This window comes from Epinephelus lanceolatus, chromosome 2 (genome assembly GCF_041903045.1).
Source record: "Epinephelus lanceolatus isolate andai-2023 chromosome 2, ASM4190304v1, whole genome shotgun sequence".
NCBI classification, from domain to species: Eukaryota; Metazoa; Chordata; class Actinopteri; order Perciformes; family Serranidae; genus Epinephelus; species Epinephelus lanceolatus.
Window position 1 is genome coordinate 15,812,099 of NC_135735.1, and position 19,362 is coordinate 15,831,460.

General features: G+C 39.8%; 1 protein-coding gene across 6 annotated transcripts in view; it reads right to left on the minus strand.

Moving 5' to 3' along the window:
- The window catches only part of cdkl5 (cyclin dependent kinase like 5), a 60,864-nt gene that overhangs the window by 10,744 nt on the left and 30,758 nt on the right, over positions 1-19,362 (minus strand). For 4 of the 6 annotated variants that reach the window (XM_033625475.2, XM_033625423.2, XM_033625641.2 and 1 more), the window contains exons 8-17: positions 18,507-18,597; positions 14,436-14,538; positions 11,271-11,357; positions 10,718-10,798; positions 10,425-10,600; positions 6,981-7,834; positions 5,433-5,773; positions 1,271-1,372; positions 823-928; positions 479-614 (exon numbers count right to left, since the gene is read on the minus strand). In XM_033625475.2, coding sequence (XP_033481366.2) covers positions 479-614; positions 823-928; positions 1,271-1,372; positions 5,433-5,773; positions 6,981-7,834; positions 10,425-10,600; positions 10,718-10,798; positions 11,271-11,357; positions 14,436-14,538; positions 18,507-18,597 — 2,077 coding nt within the window. The remainder of the gene's footprint in view (positions 1-478; positions 615-822; positions 929-1,270; positions 1,373-5,432; positions 5,774-6,980; positions 7,835-10,424; positions 10,601-10,717; positions 10,799-11,270; positions 11,358-14,435; positions 14,539-18,506; positions 18,598-19,362) is intronic. The other 2 variants (XM_078174504.1, XM_033625723.2) reach the window with 1 other exon arrangement.

A 19,362-nucleotide genomic window follows, 5' to 3' on the forward strand; every position in this document is an offset into this window, starting at 1 on the left:
GATCATCAGCACTTCTCCATCTTCTCCACATCTTCTTCTCATCTTATCTTCACCACCTCTGCCTCCACTAGCATCTAGACCCCAGGGGGGTTCCCTATTCAACTTTGGATGAATCCCCCTCCCTAAATCATACCACCTTGATGGGGTCTAATCTGCAAAGACTTTTCACATTTTTCATTCTTATGTGCACGTTAATAAATATTCTTTTTACTATAAAAATCCCCTGATTGAAACATAAATTCTGTAATACCGTGGCACTGTGCAACCGCAATATCTTCTCAGACAGTTATCATACAGCAAGAATCTCATACTGTTGCAACCATACTCCATTTCTGCCAGTATTTTCCCCTAAAACCTACACACTGGGACCTTCAAGTCAGTTTCCTTGACCCATTTTTCTAACATCTACTATATCGTAGTGCTGCCTAAAGTCACGGTAAAGAAAAAGGCCATGCCAGTTTAAAAAATAATTTCTTACCAGTCAAAAGCCGTCTGGCGTTTGGAGTGGTTGACCATGGCAACAGGGTCTCCGGGTACAACGGGTCCGACTGGCCCTCGACCCTGGCCGACACCGTCATGGAAAGAGGTGGAGTTGTCTGGTCTGGGGGAGGGGACTGAGGAGACACAGAGGAGAGAAAATTATTATAAGTGTAAATCTCTTTTTTTTATTTGCTACACTCACATTCCCCAAAATCCACCATGTGTTATCTATTTAAGTCCAAGTTGATATCTTTGCATCTTTTAACTGTGGATTTTTTTCTCGTCTAATTGTTAAAAAAAAAAAAAAAAACAGTTTGAGAATCGCTGATATCTGCTCTTTACCTCGGTAGAAGCTGCCGACTCTCCGAGGCATGGACTCAGTGAAGATCATCCGGTTCTCCTTGGAGGAACTTCCATCCTCAGCATGAGGGTCGTGATACATGCCGACCTATGAAACACACACATCGGACGGACACACAAATGCACAAATACACACATGGACACAAGAACACACAAAGTTCCTCAGTATTTTCATATTTGTGATTCCTCTCATTTAATCTCACGTCATTTCTTATTTTTAGCTATCACATTCTCCGCTGGCTCACATCACAAGACAACCGGGACAATCTTAAAGCTTTTCAGTGAGGTTACATTTATACCAGCGACAACGAGCAGTGAAGCTGTTGACCTGAGTAGGAATAGATAAAGCTATGGAAACCAGCAGTCAGAAGAGCTACTGTCTGTGTTCGGTGAAGTGGTGGGAGGCAGGGAGGAGTCAGGGGAGTCGGACCTCGTTTTTAGAGCGCTGTGTATGAAAAGCAGCAGTGTTGTCCCTCGTAGAGTCTTTGATGGGGGCACAAGGGTGGCTCATGTCTTTAGGGGACTGCTCACTCTGTTGAGAAGATGGACAGGTGCAGGTCAAAGCAGACTGGAAAGCAGCATGAAGCAGGGGTAATGATAATGTGAGACAGTGACAGTCCCTGCACACAGGCATCAACTAGGGAAGTACACACATATTTTCAATACGTCTGATAAAGAAAAGATTCACCCTTAAACACTCTTATGTTTGATATCTTAAATGTGTTGCTTGAATGCATGTCAGGAAATGTGGTATTTTTTTAGCGTAGCCATTTTTCTCCTGCTTCAGTAGCTTCCAACATTTCCCATATTCACTTTTAAAGGCATGTTTTGCCAATTTTCAACCAGCTTTTTATATTTGTACAACAATGTGGGTAGTAGCCTATGTGTAAATTAAGTGTGGTAAATTTCCTTCCATATTAACAGTACCCAAATATTCCTGCTCATCTCCAAGCTCAAATCCACTAGATGAAATTCACATCAGGGTGTAGATTTTAATTTTAATATTGGGGAAGACTCATTTGAACATTGGGTTCTGGGGTCAACAGCCGCTAGCTGTTTGGGATCAAGCTTGCTAGCTAGGGAGGCTATGCTAACAAGTAAGCTTGCCAATAGACTTGATTATTGTTAACTAAAAAAAGATTAAGGATAATGTTATTTTCAGTTGCAAATACCTGCTATTAACACATTTTCACAGCCTACCTACTTAGCAAGCTAACTCACTAACACTACAGCGGCTCACAGGTGTTTTGTCAGTGATACTGAGGATTTTTTTTCAATTATGCTAACTTCACTTTGGAAAACTAGCTCAGATGAAGCACAAAGGAATTTTTAAAGAAGCACAAGAAAAGCCCAAGGATGATGTCAGAGGGCTGTGATTGGCTGATCGCAATGTTGGTCCAGGAACACAAGGTGGGATGTTGATCCAGGAACACGTGCTACTTGGCAAAATCACTTTGTACGTCAACAGTCAGAAAATTTTAACATCATAATGTTCTGTATTCTGATGATTTTTTAATGCACAAATTTGAGCCTTCTCTGCAGCAATTTAAATGGCGTAAATGTCTTTAATTTTGTCAAAATAAAAGTCCTTTTTTTATTTTTGTTTGCGTGCCAAAATGGACACAAAGGGCCATTTCATAGTTGATGCAAAGGCATGCAGACACGAACGCATTGAGACGTACTGCGTCTCAAAGTAGTACGTAAAGTAGTACGTAAAAAAGACGTACTACTTGCTTGCGTCTCAAAATGTGTTGTCCATTTTTTTGATACGCGACGCAGCAACGCGTGTAATACCATGCGTTGCCAGCAGAGGTGATAACACAAGTGACATACTTGAAATTAACCACTTTTTGTTATTCACAGAAGACGCAGGTATGAAATATGGCGGGTGAGGAGGAAAAACTTTGCGAACTTGTATGGGCACATCCCCATTTATATGACAGTTCTAGTGCCCTGCACTAAAATAGCAGTACTAGCTAGCTGAAATGTACCAGTGACTCTGCTGCAATACGTCGCTCGCGCACTCAATGCACTCAATGTGTTGATGAGGAAAGGAAGTGCAATGCTTGCGTCGCTTGCTCGTGTTGCGTGCATCGACTATGAAACAGCAAGAGTATAGAAGCAGAAAATGAGAGAGAGATGCCCCTCTCTTTTTCTCAAACTCAAACTCTGATCAAACTGTAAAACTAAGAGAGCTTCAGTGATGGTGGAGCAATAACAGGTTTTCCAATACTTCCTAAAAAAGTCAACATCTCGTGGCAGCATTGCATTATGGGCTCTTGAGACAACTGTAATGTTGGTGGAGATACTGAGTAAAATTGTCAGGTAATAGTGGGAATGAGCAATAATTGGTGCCGCCTCATGCTGGCCACACTGTCATCTGTATATTCATGGCTGTGGTTGTATTTATGATGCAGCTGCTGTTTTCTACTTGTAAGTGTGTGCGTGTCTGGTGTGCCAGGTGTCAGTGTGTGTGCTTGGATATGCAAATAGGTGTGCTGTGGTACAAGGTGCTCATTGGTGGAACCAGAAACGGGTTGCCAAAAATAATTGGTTGGGGGACAGTATATAAGGAGCCAAGATGACAGCAGCTGGAGGCAGAGGGATAAGCTCTTCCTTTTCTTCCAACCAGCCACTGGAGCACATGTGCACCGCTATGGATTGATTGTAACCTAGTTTGTTATGGTAGAGGTGGAAGGGATGGGCTGTCAGTATTTGTTTTATCCTGTTTTATTTGGTTGGGAGATCAGTGAATGTATTTTGGTTTGTTTTACTTCTTCAGGTTAGATTTTGTTGATCAAGGTAGAGTTATTTTGGTTGTTCTTGTGGCTGCTTAGGACTTGGGGAAGATGAGGGCTCAGGTGATGTAATGTCTCTGTCACCCCCATACGGGGCATGAAACTCTTGCTTCATTTAGATCCATTATACATCAGTCAGTTATATTCATATAGCTTTCCTTTTTAATTTTGTTCGGTTATCTTGTAGTAGTTTGTCTTTCATGTGTCATGTCTTTGTTTTTTATTGTGCAGGGGCAACTTAACCAATTTATAAAGTCAACTATTTGAAAAAAACAATAATTAAAAATTGAAAATAAGAAACCTAATAATTACTCATTCTTGTACTAGGTAAACGAAGCATTAGCTGTAACAGCCGCATGTGCATTTAAACACATCTTTTATTACTGAATTTCTTTCGAAACTATGGACAATCACACTGTGAGTTCACCAGACCACAGATGTTGCAGTAACAGCTCTCAGGGTGTTAGATGCCTAAAAAGAAAGCAACATGGAGTTTGTAGCCAGGATTTCAAAAATAATGAGGTCATGAGTCCAAACACTGCCAGTCCAAGAGAATTAAGACTGACCAGTTATCCAAATAAATGTGTAATTGTTTTGTTTTGTTTTATATTAGAATAATTTGGCGATAAAAGAGTGACCTGTTTTTATCAACTCAGCAACAACCCTTGGCTGATTCAAGACAGAACTGTCTGTTTTCAGTGAACGCAGTGGAGTTACAGGTCCGGACCCTGGCAGCTATCACCCCCTATTTTTAAAATAAATAGATAAATAATATTAAATAATAAAAAGACTTTTATTTTTTATTTTCTATACATTTAGGTCTCAGTGTTGTTTAAATGTTAGGGCTTCAGCTTTGCCTCTCCATGTCTCTCCTTCCTAGTGTCTCATGTTTGTTTTCAGTCTGTCTCTGTGTTTCTTCTTCTGGTTTCCTCCTCCTGACTGTTGCACACCTGACTCAAATCTACAATCAAGCCACTGTATAAAACCCCAGCTCAGACATCCAGACTTAACCAGATCGTTCAGTCACCTCTGCGGTACAGACATCAACACTGACTTCTAGTTTTTTGACACTTGTTTTTTTGTACTTTTGGACATCAATTCACACTTTGTTCTGTGTCTCAGTTTCACCGCGCCAGCCTCAACCATATCCCGCCATGTCCAGCCTTGTACTTGTCTTCTGCCTCTGGATTTAGACTGCTTTGCCTTTAGCTAATCTGCCTGCTCTGCTTCGCCACTCCCTGCCCACCTCAGCCATCATTTCATTCAAGCCTTCAGCTCCTCTTCTTCAAACTACAATAAACAGCCTTCAACCATTTGCATTTTGGGTCCTAAGTTGAATTGCCACAACATTAAACACCTCTCTGTCACAGCAGATATGCAATTCTGGTTGATTTAATACTAAATCCCTTTAATTTAATTTCTGTTTGAATGTTTTCTGCCTAAAAACAGTTTTAAAAAGAGATATTTAGTCCAATAACTATCATAATCATTCCCAAGACGTCAGACCCCAGAGTTTCCAATGTCAGACATAATGTGCTTTTTTAAGTGCTCATTTATTACTCTCAAAACAAAAGACAAAAAGGATCCTGCACTGTGTGTATATTTATCCTGAATGGCTGCCTAAATTAAGCTGGTGATTTTTCTTTTTAAGGAAAATGACTATTTTGGTCCAATGCTGGACTTTTACCCTTGAAAATAAAAAATATCCTGACACACTCTTTATACAGTGTCAGTACTTTAGGGTGAATGCTTCCTTTAACTGCCGCCACACTCACAGGACTGTCTGCCACTAACCCTCGTCATGTCATCAGTGCAGTCCTCTCTCGAAGAGCTCACTGAGTGTCCAGTGAGGGTGGTCCGGTGCTGCAGCTGGGGGGAGAGGAGCTGCAGGCTACTGGCACGTGTCGGTATCGTCTGCCCCGGCGGAGGCAAGCCCGCCATCCCTCCCTCAATCCCGTGTGGTCGGTGGCGCTCCCTCCTCACGTACATGGAGTGGCGTTGAGGCCGTTGTTGAGAGGAGAAGGGAGAGGTATAGCCCAGGCCGTAATGATACGACTCATGAGGGGAAGGCAGAGTGTGAGTGGAGGGCATCCCTGCTCCTCCCGGGTCTAAGAGCTCTGGAGCACCGGCCTCCTCTGAAAAAGAGCGAAAATTAAAAAAAATATTACAACTTTTTATTGATTATGTTGTTTGATCAATCATTCAATCTAAAAACTGTGTGGCAAATGCCCCTGACCCCTGTGACATCTTCAAACATCTTTTTTAACCAAACGTCAAAAATTATAAATACTTAATTTACAGAGACAAAAAAACCCCCTGAAACATGTGAACTAATTAATGATCAAAATTGTTGTCAATATTTATATGTATATTATCTCATTGATTAACCAACTAATAATTTCAGCACTACTAATAATTAACAGATAATATATTGGGAACTGGTCATAATGGTCAAGACATTTTTCATGGTTATTTTTGTATTTATGACAATAAGATTTACTGGTAGATTGTGAACTAGTAACTGGACTATTAACTGAAAAGAAAGAAAAGAAAAGATAAGCTAAGACTTTATTGTTAATTTAATGTTAATTATTTTAAATCAACATGTTACAGCAGCTTAAGAGCCAGAAGCAAGAGGAAAAGTAAAAAGTTATTAAGTGATAAATAAGAATAAAAAATTACAACTAAATACAATAAGATAAATTAAAAATAAAATACACTGCATACAAACTTTGATGTTTTGCGATTGTTCCTAGCCAAAAGACTTATCTTGAGACACTGGAAACGCATTTGTCCATCTGCTTTTAAACTAGTTAAAGAAAATTTGCCATGACAGAATTGATGACCTTTTCACGAGGTCTGGATTTAACACACGGGCCCGGCAGCATCTTACTTTATTCTGTGAATGTCAGAGGTGACATGATAATAATTTGCCTCCTGTCTGGCTGTCTGGTTTTGTAATTTTTCTTTTTTTGTTTTCTTAGGATGGATGTGATCTTTTGTTGCAACAATCTCTGAACCCATCGGTTATCAGTCTGACAATGACAAGCTTCTGGGAGTGAGGGTCAATATTTCAGGCTGAACCAGTGTAGCTAGCAGATATCTGAGCCAAGTGCTTCCGTGTGTTGGTCATTTCCGCTAAGCTATACATAGATACCTGCATATGGATGCAGATACATAAAAAAGGCTGTCATCAGACAAAGCCAGTGGGTTCTGAGAGTGTTGCACTGGATATAAATACCTTTCAAGACCTTGAATAATATTTAAAAAAAGGATAGTTGAAGCTCAAAGCCATAATTCAGTGGACATGAAGTCTAAAATAATTTTGACTCTGAAACCTACCTGGTGCCAGAGCTTTATGTCTGGATTTGTGTCTGGATGAGGAGTCCAGGGTGCTGCTCTCCATGCGGACATTGCCGCTGCTACGAGAAGCAGGGCTGTGCCCAGATCGATCGCTGTGTCGAGTAGAGGGGCTGCCAGGGGGCCCCTGGGGAACTGAAGGGGCATTGAGGTCTAAACAGCTGGTAGGGAAGAATCGGGCCCCAGGTCCGACCCCTGTTGTCGTGTTTGCATTCGGGTCATCTGGGTGGAGTCGACCATCGCTGAGGTTCCCAACAGATTTGGCATCACTCAGCGCACTGTGGCTCTTGGACAGGCTGAGATAAGAGGCTGAACTCTTAGAGGAGGAGGACATGGATCCGTGAGCAGAGTCCGCCATGCTGTGGGTGTGTCGGCTGTGTTGTTTCTCTGCTCCAGACTGCAGTGTGTTAGTCTTGCCTTCCAGGAAGGTGTGGCGGCCGGCCTGTTGCTGCTGCTGCTGCTGCTGCTGCTGCTGCTGCTGCTGAGAGCGGGAGGAGCTGGGTTTGCTGTGGCCGTACTTCGCCCCGTGTCCTTGGTCAGACAGCTTTGGAGAAGGTCCCAAGCTGAAATCAAACTCTGTCTTACCTTTGGCTTCTTTGGGACTGAGGAGGTGCGGCAAGTTGTTGTTAGCCAGGTCTTTGTTGGACGAGGCAGAACGATTTAGGGTCTGGGACATGTACTGACCCTTGGGGTGGAGCGTTGGACTTAAACTGGACGGGGCCGGTTTGTTACCATTGAGGAAACTCTTGTTGCTGAGGTGATGGAGGTCACCATGGCGAGGGAGGCTGGAACATTCTTTACTGTTGGAGCGACGGCTCGTGCTCTTAGTGTGACTCCTGGAGGGACAGATAACACTTACTTTATATCTTAAAGTCCTAATCTTTGTAAATTTTGCATTCCCTCAGCTCTTATTCTTACAATCCTACTTCCATTCTCTTAAAAAGCTCTTAAACTGGCACAGATCTATCCTTGGATGAGACACCTTGTCTCAGGAAACAGCTTGTGTCAAGATCAGTGATCGCAGCCATTACATCAAAATGCTTTGATTTATTCACAAAAAAAATGGTTTACGAAAAAAAGTCATAATATAAAACTGTGAACCCCTATTTTTTTAATCAAGCGCCACTTAATAGTTTTTTTTACAAAAGTCCTGTAAACTTGTGATGCACGAATCAAGAGGATTATGATGATGATGTTTCTGTACCTGGTGAAGAGACAATCTGGAGCTCCAAAGGTTGAACTCTTTATAAGTGTAATTAAGAAATTTATTTTTTAAAGAGAAGTGAGTCGTTGTGAGACACATAGTTCCCCACAAAAAATGTGTTCCCTCGTGCATGGATAAAACAAAGAGAGAAGCGCTACTTAATAATCTGGGGAATTTAACTTCCTGGATTAAGGAGTCTAAGTCTTGGCGTGATCCTTGATTCAGATCTAAGCTTCAAGTGTCACATTAACAAGGTGATGAGAACACAATATTTCCATGTCAGAAACATCCCCAAGGTATGACCATTTCTAAATGAAAAAGATGCAGAGAGATTGATTCATGCCTTTATTTAAAGCTGACTCGACTACTGTAATACACTTTTTACTGGCCTCTCAAGAAACACCACTGAGAGACTTCAGCTCGTTCAAAACTCTGCAGCTCGGCTATTAACCAGAACCAAGAGGAGAAAGCACATCAGGCCAGTCTGAGCTGCTCTGCACTGACTTCCTGTTACATTTAGACTTTATTTTAAGCTCCTCCTCCTTGTAAACAAAGCCCTACATGGGCTGGGACTGAGCTACATTGCTAACTCCCCTGTTATCTATTTGCCTCCAAGAACACTGCGATCATCTGCTGCTGGTTTATTGGAGGTTCCCAGCAACAGATTGAAGAAGATCAGGGATGCAGCCTTTTTCAGTTACACGCCAAAGCTATGGAACACACTACCTATAGATATCAGGGAAGCTAAAAATACATCTGTTCACTTTAGCCTTTAACTAGCTCGGATTTCCTGATGCAGGTCTGAAACTCTTTCTTTTTACGCTTTTACTTTCTATTTACGCCTCATGCTGCTGCATCTGTTTTAAAATCTTACTTTTAAAATCTTAGTTTTACAACTCAATGATTTTTTGAATCTTTTGTTCTGTTTTATGTTCATTTTGTCTGATGTCATATGGAGCACTCAGTGCTTACAATACAATATTGTAAAGCACTTTGTGCTGTATTTCATGTATGAAAGGTGCTATATAAATAAAGTTTATTATTATTATTGTTATTAATACATGTACATACGTAGTCAGTTTAGTAGGAGGAGTCACAAAGCAGTGTTGGGAGTAACACTTTACAAATTTATGCATTACTGTAATTCCACTACCCAATCTTGTGTGTGTGTGTGTGTGTTTGAGATTGACAGAGCGAGGGAGGTGGTGGAAGGTGGACTATTGCACACAATGACTTTGTCAGTTATAATTAACTTTACATTATTTATGAGGGTGTGACATGTACTTTGCGTGTATTGAGGGAAACAGCTCTCTGGAGGTGTCGTGGTAAAGACGTATGCAGCAAGTAGTGATGATAGCAGTAGAATTAGGTGTCTAGATGAGCTCAGGTCTGCTGTTCAACTTCATGAGAAGGCCATGCTTACTGTTTTGTGGTGAAGACTGCAATAAAGCCATTGTCTCTCGCCATCCTTCTGTCTGCAGAGTGGTCTGGACCGCTAGAAGCTAGTTACCAGCTAATAAGGAGCCAAGCTAAATGAATGTTAATAAGCCAGCGTGTTCCCAAATACGGTTTTTAGATGGTAAGCTGGTAACACCTGTCCAGGCTCCAATGAATAGGCCTATCAAAACCTATCTCTTGTGTTTTATTGTTCCACTACTTACTTTTCATCACAGTGATAATGGGTATAATCATAAGTTATATCAGACAGTTGTCTCTTGTCCCACACTGAGCAACAGTAACACTAAAATAGTTTGTGTCTTAAAAAGAAAATTGAAGCAGATATTTTAAAGTAATGCAAACGTTACTTTCTTTTGTAACTAATTTATTTTATATGCAGTATTTGGCAAAGTTATTCACTTATTTTTCAGAGAAGTAACTTGAAACTGTAACAAATTTTCAGAAACTTGCACAACACTAGTCATAAGAAACACATTTGCAAAGTCTGTGTTTTCTAGCGAGCTTCATAAGACAGACTTTTTCACTTAGTCTGACTTTCCTCTCAGATCTACAGCTCTCTGTGGATGCCCTTGGTGATTAGTTCCCAGCTTGGGTTAGGTGATAATGATGACATACTGTGACATGATGGAGATTTGTCCATTGGTAAAAATGTTTGCTAAACCATCCACATCAACCAGCCCCAATGTTTACTAGGCGAAATTTAAAAAAGGTCTCTGTAAGATGACTGCAGGTAGAAACTGTAACAGGAAGTAGAGGAGTCTGACCTTGTGGGAACTGTGTTCTCTCCATGATGGTGTGTTTTCCTCTTGGAGGAGCGCGGCGGGTTGGGAGACGCAGGAGATGGCCGCTCTCTCTCTGCCTGCCTCAAAGGCTGGAAGGCCGGATGATTCAAACTCTGCTCCGTCAGGTAGCGCTCAGTTGGGTTTAGCAGCAACAGGTTCTGATCGGAAGAGACGTGCACGTTTATTGCTTCAAATGTTAATTATTGTCAAAGATGGATAACACATCATGCGGATATCATTTCCATAATGTTAATTTAGAGTTTGAGTACTTTTACCTTCATCAGATCCAACATCAAACCACTCAAGATGCCTTGGTACCTTCTCTCCAAAGTCTGAGGATGAGTAACTGAGGGAAACTGGCACACACACACAGGAACACACACACATACACAGGATCAAACTCGAATCGAGACTGAACTTTTCTCTGCATTTAAAATTACTATTACGATCTTCAACATACAGTAGATGTTCCTGCCAAAAAAAAATGTAGCTCTCAGTTCAAATCACACAGAAATCTTTCACTGGATCACACTAAACAAACTACAAAATCACAAACACATATACACACAAAGTCTTGTTCGGCCTTCTGGGACATTTTCTCTTGCTGCTAAACTGAACACCAACCACCTATCTCATGAGTCATAGCAATCCACTCAGTCATGGTGCTGGGAACACTGCCACAAGAGAGAGAGAGAGAGAGAGAAGGAGACAGAGTTGGAGAGAGAAGGGAAGGAGGTAAAAACAGAGAGGGGGAGGAGGAGGAGGAGAGAGAAGAAGAAGAAGAAGCGAAGACGACGACAGAAAGGATGAAAGAGAAACGTTTCCTACCCTGATTCCATGAAAGCGAGGGTTGTTGTAGAAGAGTTTCATCTGCTCTGCAGGAAGTGGCCCCAACACCTTCTGAATGGTGAAGAGCTGGAGGAAAATAAAATGAAGAACAGTTAGTAATGCGACAGCAGACTTCATTCGTTCACCAACAAGACTCCATGTCACACAGTTCTGTTTCCAAGGTCAACAATGAAGTTTCAATCTTTCTTTCAACTTTTGAGCCAGTCCTTCAAGAGCTCAAAAAAGGAAACCTGAACATCTAAAGTACATTTCCATGGAAACTGAGCAAACTCTATCTGCCAATAAAGATCCTTCGCCTTGGTCCAGACCTTTGAATCGGCCCACTTTATTGATTTCAGGTTGACTGATTCGTCTGGCATCGTGACATCAAACAGCGGTTTCTCGGTTAAAACATAAAACGACCACTGACTGCAGTGGGCGGTCATGATAAGCAAATCAGTGCCATGGGTGGGATTAACACTGCTGCCAAGCTGTTGTCAAGCGGTGCACAGGAAAAGATAAGGAGTAATAACTAGGGATGCACAGATCCGATATCTGGATCGAATATCATCAAAAGAGATGGATCGGGTATCTGAAAATGTAATCTATACCTGAGGCGATCCTTTCCGTTTAAATCTATTGCTACGCGTGCTACGTCATACGTCATGGAGTGAAGGAGAGAATCTGCTGTGTGGAGGTATTTCACACTATTTCAACTGCTGTTGCACAATTGTTTATTTTTGTTAAAAATAAATAGTTCATCATTGCATTGATCTGTTTCATCTTGTTCCATTATATCTTAGGTAAGAACTGTGTAGTCATCAATGCCTGATGCCTCTAGTCTTTCTGTTCTACATGTAAAGGTATATAGCTTTTTAGGTCAACCATGGTATCGGATCAGTATCGGGTATCAGCTGATACTCAAAGCCACAGCATCGGGATCAGTATTGAAACTGAAAAAGCTGGATCAGTGCATCTCTAGTAAGACAAGATAGACGCTTCTCTCAAGGCTGTTCTACATCTACATGTTTTCTCAGTATTGCCCAACATCATAGTGGCATGTCTACACATCAGTGTGGACTTAAAATGACATTAGATTCAGGGGGACATGTTGGTCTCTAGTGATTGGTTAGGGAAAATCAAATCCCCCGTCCCCACGGAAATTGGTTATGGTGGACGTGATGTCAAACTACAGGAAACAAGTTGACAATTCTGTCTGATATAAGGGAAGAAAATTAACTAACATGATCAAACAGGTACTAAACGGACAAAATTAATGTTGACTATTTGGATGTCGCTGTTGTCATTGTTTAAAATTTCGGGTTAACTGTAATTCTATTGACTTTTTTATGTTTTAATTGCATTTAGGAGATTACATGATCCTTTATGGGTTGCATGTTAAAATGTCGACCAAACCTGCACTGATTTTTTTGCACAACAAGCTGTAATTAAAGCACAGACATATCACCTTATAAATCTGACTTTCAGCAAGTAAGTTATTTTTTGAAGGCCTACAGGTAGGCAGTTTGCCATATTGTACAGATTTTGAAAGGACAGTTCACCCCAAAAATAAAAAATACATATATTTCCTCTTGCCTGTAGTGCTGGTTATCGGTCTAGAGTGTTGGAGATATCGGCTGTAGAGATGTCTGCACTCTCTCCAATATAATAGAACTAGATGGCACAAGGCTTGTGGTGCCAAAGTGCCAAAAAGGAAACATTAGAAAAACTCAACAGCAATGTCTCTTTCTAGAAATCATGACCTGGTTTCTCAAGATAATCCACAGACCTTGTTGTCAGCACTTTCATGTAGGAACTACTTTTCCTACTGAACTCCACCCATCAACCGTATCACCACGCAGAAGGAAGCGTGCATCTACTCATGGACAGGAGGCTTCATGCTCATGACAGCATCAGCTGTAAGCATCTATAATGTCCTCCTTGGCTGAGCCGTACCTAACTCAGTAGTGCCAGGTGAGCTAACAGTAGATGTTGATGATGATGTATTGTTTTCTTCTGCACAGAGGTACAGTTGGCGGGTGTAGTTCAGTATAGAGAAAATAGTTCCTACGTGAAACTGCTCACAACAAGGTCTGTGGATCATCTTGAGTAACTGGGTCATGATTTCTGGAAAGAGACATTGCTGTTGAGTTTTTTTTCTTTTTTCTTGAGTGCCATTTAGTTCCATTATATTGGAGAGAAGGCAGACATCTCTACAGCTGATATCGCCAACACTTTTGGGGTCAACTGTCCCCTTAAGGCCTCTGTGACAAACTTAAGATTTTTGGCTGTTCATAGTAAAAATTGACTGGGCTTGTTTAGTCTCTAAAATATCAGAGAATAAGTACAAATGCTGATGGCCAGCTCCAAGCGCTCACCGTGTCCTCTTCCAATTGCTTATTTTGTCTAATCCAAACAATCACTGTACAAAAGAAATGCACATCTGTCTCCTCCAGGTGTTATTTCCAAAAACCTGTGAGTGTGACTTTCGTCTATCAACAGTGTTAAACACTCCCTTAAAAGAGCTATTTTATTACCTTAGAAAAAATATTTCAGGTCCACAGTGACTCTTCGTCAGGTACAGAGGAAACATTTATTTTATTTTTTAGATATGAGATAAAGAAAAGCTGCAAATCCTCACAGCGGAGAAGTTAGAATGTACACATACAATTTCTTATTTTACAAATAACCTAAAGGTATACTATGCAGGATTGTCGGTTAGTGTCTGTATACACACTCGCCAGTGAAAGAGAGCGTAAAAGCCAACCCCAGATTCACTCTTGTTTGGCGTTTTGCCTCGCTATATTTGCGTCTTTTTGGCACTGTGTCTCTTGGATGCCTGCTGCTTACGGTCTGGCACCTGTCGCTACCTTTCTATAAGGCGCTACCTCACCTGCTGTGGAGGCACACGACCATTAACGTAATAAACACTGAAAATAAGAAAATATGAAAAAACGGTCTCTACAAAAAAAAAAATAAAATAAATAAAATAAATACACAGCCACAGTGGGTCATGAGTGATGACTGAGAGGGATTACTTCTGTATGAGTCCCTATATTGTAATTTAGGAAAATCCTGCGTAGTATACTTTCATAACGATTAATCGTTGATCAATTTTCTGTCGAAAAACTAAGTGCCTGATGCACAACTCATTTCATCACAGACCTGATCTATTTCACTTTCCCCTGGAAACAAGGGCTGTCCGTCACTCAGCTCCCCGAGGATACACCCCACCGACCACATGTCCACTGCCTTCCCATAGGGAGCCCTGAAGTGAACACAGAGAGAGAAAGACACAAAATATTACATCGAGATGATGATGAGGATGATGGTGGTGAGGATGGTGTTATTAGTGGAGGATGGATGCTGCGTTTCTGATAAAGAAGATGGTCATTTCTGAAGGAACGGAGCTGAGGAGTCTGGTGAGAAATGGCGAGAGATCTGGCAGCAGAGAAGCAGAGGAGCGGTGGTGTTGGAGGGAGAGAGTATTTGAGTGGGCGGCATTCAAACGCTGTCTCAATAAATGTTCCAAGGCATTTACTAAATCAGGCTACAGCAGTGAGGCTAGATGACGTTCAGTTGTCTCCAAGCTAGAATGGACATTTCAATGCAGCAAAAACAACATAAGACACAAAAGCAACCTCGAAACAGAGATTTGGTCTCGGGGTATGTTTTGTGTGCACGATGCCTTATGTCATAATGTGGAAGCAGGTGAATCATCGCCTCTTTCTGGGGAAAGAGTAACACCTGTCTCCCCTGTGGTCTGATGAAAAAAGGTGAACTGCACAAAATGGTTTATGGGACTGAGCAAAGACACACACACACACACACAAATAATAGCTTTTAAATTAATAATAAATAAAACTAAATTAATAAAATAATTAAAAAATAACAATATAATAGAGCTCTATTTTCTATTATCTCTATTTTAGAGATTAATCTATTAAAATATAATAAAAAATAAAATATATAAATAAAAATACCCAAAAATATGAATAAATAAAACATTAAAATACGTATATATAATATAAAATACATAAATAAATACATATTTTTATTTTAATTTGATTTATTTTTGTTTAATTTAATTTAATTCAATTTAATTTTGTTTTGTTTTATTTTATTTTATTTTATTGAATTTAATTTTATTTTAATTAATTTTATTTAATCTATTTAATTTTAAGTGTAATTCAATTGGAGCTAAAACTTTTGTTATCAAAATATAATAAAAAAAATAAAATATATTAATAAAATATCTAAATATATAAAAAATATAAATATATAAAATATTTAAATATGTGTATATATAATATATAATATAAAATACATAAATAAATGTATATTTCTATTTTAATTTTAATTAAATTAAATTAAATTTAATTTAGTTTAGTTTAGTTTAATTAATTTATTTAAATTGGAGCTATAACTTTTGTAAATATATTAGGAGCTATTTTGATCATTTATTTAAAGCTACAGTTGGTAACTTTTATAAAAATAATTTTGTAGAATGAGAAAAGTTGTCTGGTGGTGGGCAGTGCTTCATTTTTGGTTTTGACTGTTTCCAATATGGTGGCCGGGTCACAATTTCTCATTTTACAGCTGAGCAGTGCACTAAAATATGTTTCTGAAAACATCTGAGACGAGAAACAGGCAATGCAGTAACATAATCTTGATTCATATTTGATCAGCGCTGCTTGGTTTGACAGCTTGACAGGCAGTGATTGACATAATTGACAGCTGCGTTAGAGACACTTCTGCGCTGACTGGTTGTTTTCATTCAAGCGTGGTGGATTCTTGAAAATGTCATAAGGAGCACTAAATGGAGGACTCGCTAAAGCCTTACTATTTAAAACTGAACTGAAAGTGAAACTTATCTACGCTCTTGCCAAATCCAGACTCCAATTCAGTGTCCCAATTCCCAAAAATTGGGACACTGTGAAACATAAATAAAAACAGAATGCAATGATTTGCCAATCCTCTTTGACCTATATTGAATTGAATACAGTCCAAAGATGAGATATTTAATGTTCAGACTGTGACTTTGTAAATATGCACATGCTCTGACTTTGATGCCTGCAACACACTCCAAAAAAGTTGGGACAGTGGCGTGTTTACCACTGTGTTACATCACCTTTGCTTTTAACAATACTCAGTAAGCATTTGGGAACTGAGGACACTAATTGTTGAAGTTTTGAAAGTGAAACTTTCCCATTGTTGCCTGATTTACGACTTCAGTTGCTCAACAGTCAGCTTCTCCATTGTTGTCTTTTGCACTGTATTACTGCAGGCAGGCCAGTCTAGTACCTGCACTCTCTTACACCTAAGATACACTGTTGTAACACCTGCAAAACGTGACTTGGAATAAGAGACCTGGAATAAAATCCTTGAAAAAGACATTGTTTGGATGGCAAAAACCTATATGTACATTTTAGCATTCATGCAAGTTACCCATTATGCTTTAGGCACTAACACACCCTTGTACCATCACAGATGTTGTCATGAACATTATGTACATGTCCACATGCTGTCATTAAGTGTCATTCGGTTTTTGTAATGACAAGTTAACATTGTTTGGGTTGTCTTGATTATGACAACTTGACATTAATCAAAGTGACATTACCAGAAGTTGTCTTTGTCATGACAAGTTGACATTAAATTTGTTTGGGGTGTCCTTATTATGACAAGTTGACATTAACCAGGATGACATTACCAGCAGATGTCTTTACATTAATGTCAAGATGTCATTATAAGGACATCCCAAACAAATTTATGTCAGCTTATCATGACAAAGACAACTTCTGGTAATTTCACTTTGATTAATGTCAAGTTGTCATAATCAAGACAACCCAAACAATGTCAACTTGTCATTACAAATACCAAATGACAGCAGTCATAAACGTTTATGACATGTACATAATGTTTATGAAAAGTTCATGACAGTGTCATGTCATAGTTATGACAGTGTCATGTCACCCTTATGTAGATACCTTCAAGTAAAGTGCTACCTAATATCCTTTATAGAATCAAGACAGTTTTTAATGTCGTGCCATCTGAGCAGTCGTAGGTCACGGGCATTGAGTGTTGGTTTTCAGCCTTGTACTTTACATGCAGAGATTTCTCCGGATTCTCTGAATCTTTTGATGATATTATGGATTGTAGATGGTGAGATCCCTAAAGTCCTTGTAATCATGCTTTGAGAAACATTTTTAAACTGTTGGTCTATCAGCCCACAATTTTTTTTTTTTTTTTTTTTTTTTGCAAAGTGACCATCCTTGGTTGTGAACGACTGAGCCTTTTAAGGGTGCCCCTTTCAAACCCAATCGTGATACTATCACCTATTATCAGTTAACCTGTAACTTCCCCGGTCTTTTGTTGTCCCTGTCCCAACGCTTTTGACAGGTGTTGCTGCCATCAAATTCAGAATGAGTGTATATTTATTAAAAAAAAACAAAAATAACAAAGTTTATCAGTGTGAACATGTTGTCTTTGTACTGTGTTAAACTGAATATATGTGAGAATGGATTTGCAGATAATTGAATTCTGTTTATATTCAAGTTTTACTAAGCGTCACAAATTTTTGGGATGGGATTTATTTTGATACTAATTCGTACTTTTACATGAGTATGATTTTGAATAACCCTGTGATAGTCTGGCGACCTGTCCAGGGTGTACCCTGCCTCTCGCCCAATGTCAACTGGGATAGGCTCCAGCCCCCCCGCGACCCTCAAGAGGATAAGCGGTTAGAAAATGGATGGATGGATGGATGATTGTGAATACAGGACTTTTACTTGTAACAGAGTACTATTACACTGTGGTATTGTACTTTCACTTAAGTAAATTGAGCACTTCCTCCACCGCTGGCTAAAGAAACCCTTGTCCTCGTGATGTTACCTTACATAAAAACTGCCCCCCTTCTTTCCAGTGAATTTGACAGATTTTGAGTTTGGTCAAATGAGAGCACTGGTATTTGAATGGTACTCCGAACAGACTGATATCCTGAATAAAGGTATTGGAAACGGTATCTGGAGAGAAAGTGATGGATCAGTGTGTCCTTGTCTGATACAGTCTTATACAAAAACCAGCACTGTGAGAAGATAAAAAACGCTGAGAATGATTTGTCAAAGCCAACAGAATGAGGTCCTTTTCTCTTTCCCCTTATTTCTCACGTAGTCTCCTTCACACACACACACACACACACACACACACACACACACACACACACACACACACACTCACCCCAGCAGCAGCTCAGGCGAGCGGTACCACCTTGTCGCCACATACTCTGTGTAGTTGGCATCTGTTCCTTCAGACAGGTTACGAGCAAAACCTGAGCCACAGAAACATGGAGATGAATAAATCATATAGGCGCTGACACTTACAGTATATTTCAAACATACAGCACTCTGTGATAAATATAAATGGCTAATTAGTAAGAATAAAGTAATCAACACTCCAATCATTTAATCATTTGGACAGCGACAGTAACAACATGGCCATCATCCCATGTGACCAGACTCTAATTAGTTATGTCACTGCAGGCGGGCTGAGACTGTGCTTTAGATAACTGGTGTACAGAGAGTCCATTTTAAGCATGAAAAATCACAATAAACAGAATGCCAGCTCCAACAGTGAATAACAAACAAATCTCACCCCAGCTGACTCAGTGGGATCGCATTAGCCAATTATGCAAAGCTAACTGACCGTGTGATTTAGCAAATACTCAAACAAATGTACGATACACACCTGGGAAACTATAAAATGACAAAGCTATCCAAATAATTCCTCAGCATTTTACAAGGAAAACAGGTTCCTAACATTCACCTGCCGTTATTGAAATATAGCTTTGGCAGATAAATTGTGATAACAACCATTGGAGTGTGTTTTATAGAGCTGGCTGCTTCCCAGTGGCAGAATTGATCCTTACAACTTACAAGGTGACAAATTAATGGTGGGATCTTTCACAGAAAACTGAGCCCAAAAAACCAAACTGAAATTGCAGATATAACGGCAGATATCATAGATAATTTGACAGCATTACGATGAATCTGCAGATGCAGCACAACGTCAAATAATCAGTCTGTTAAACAAACAC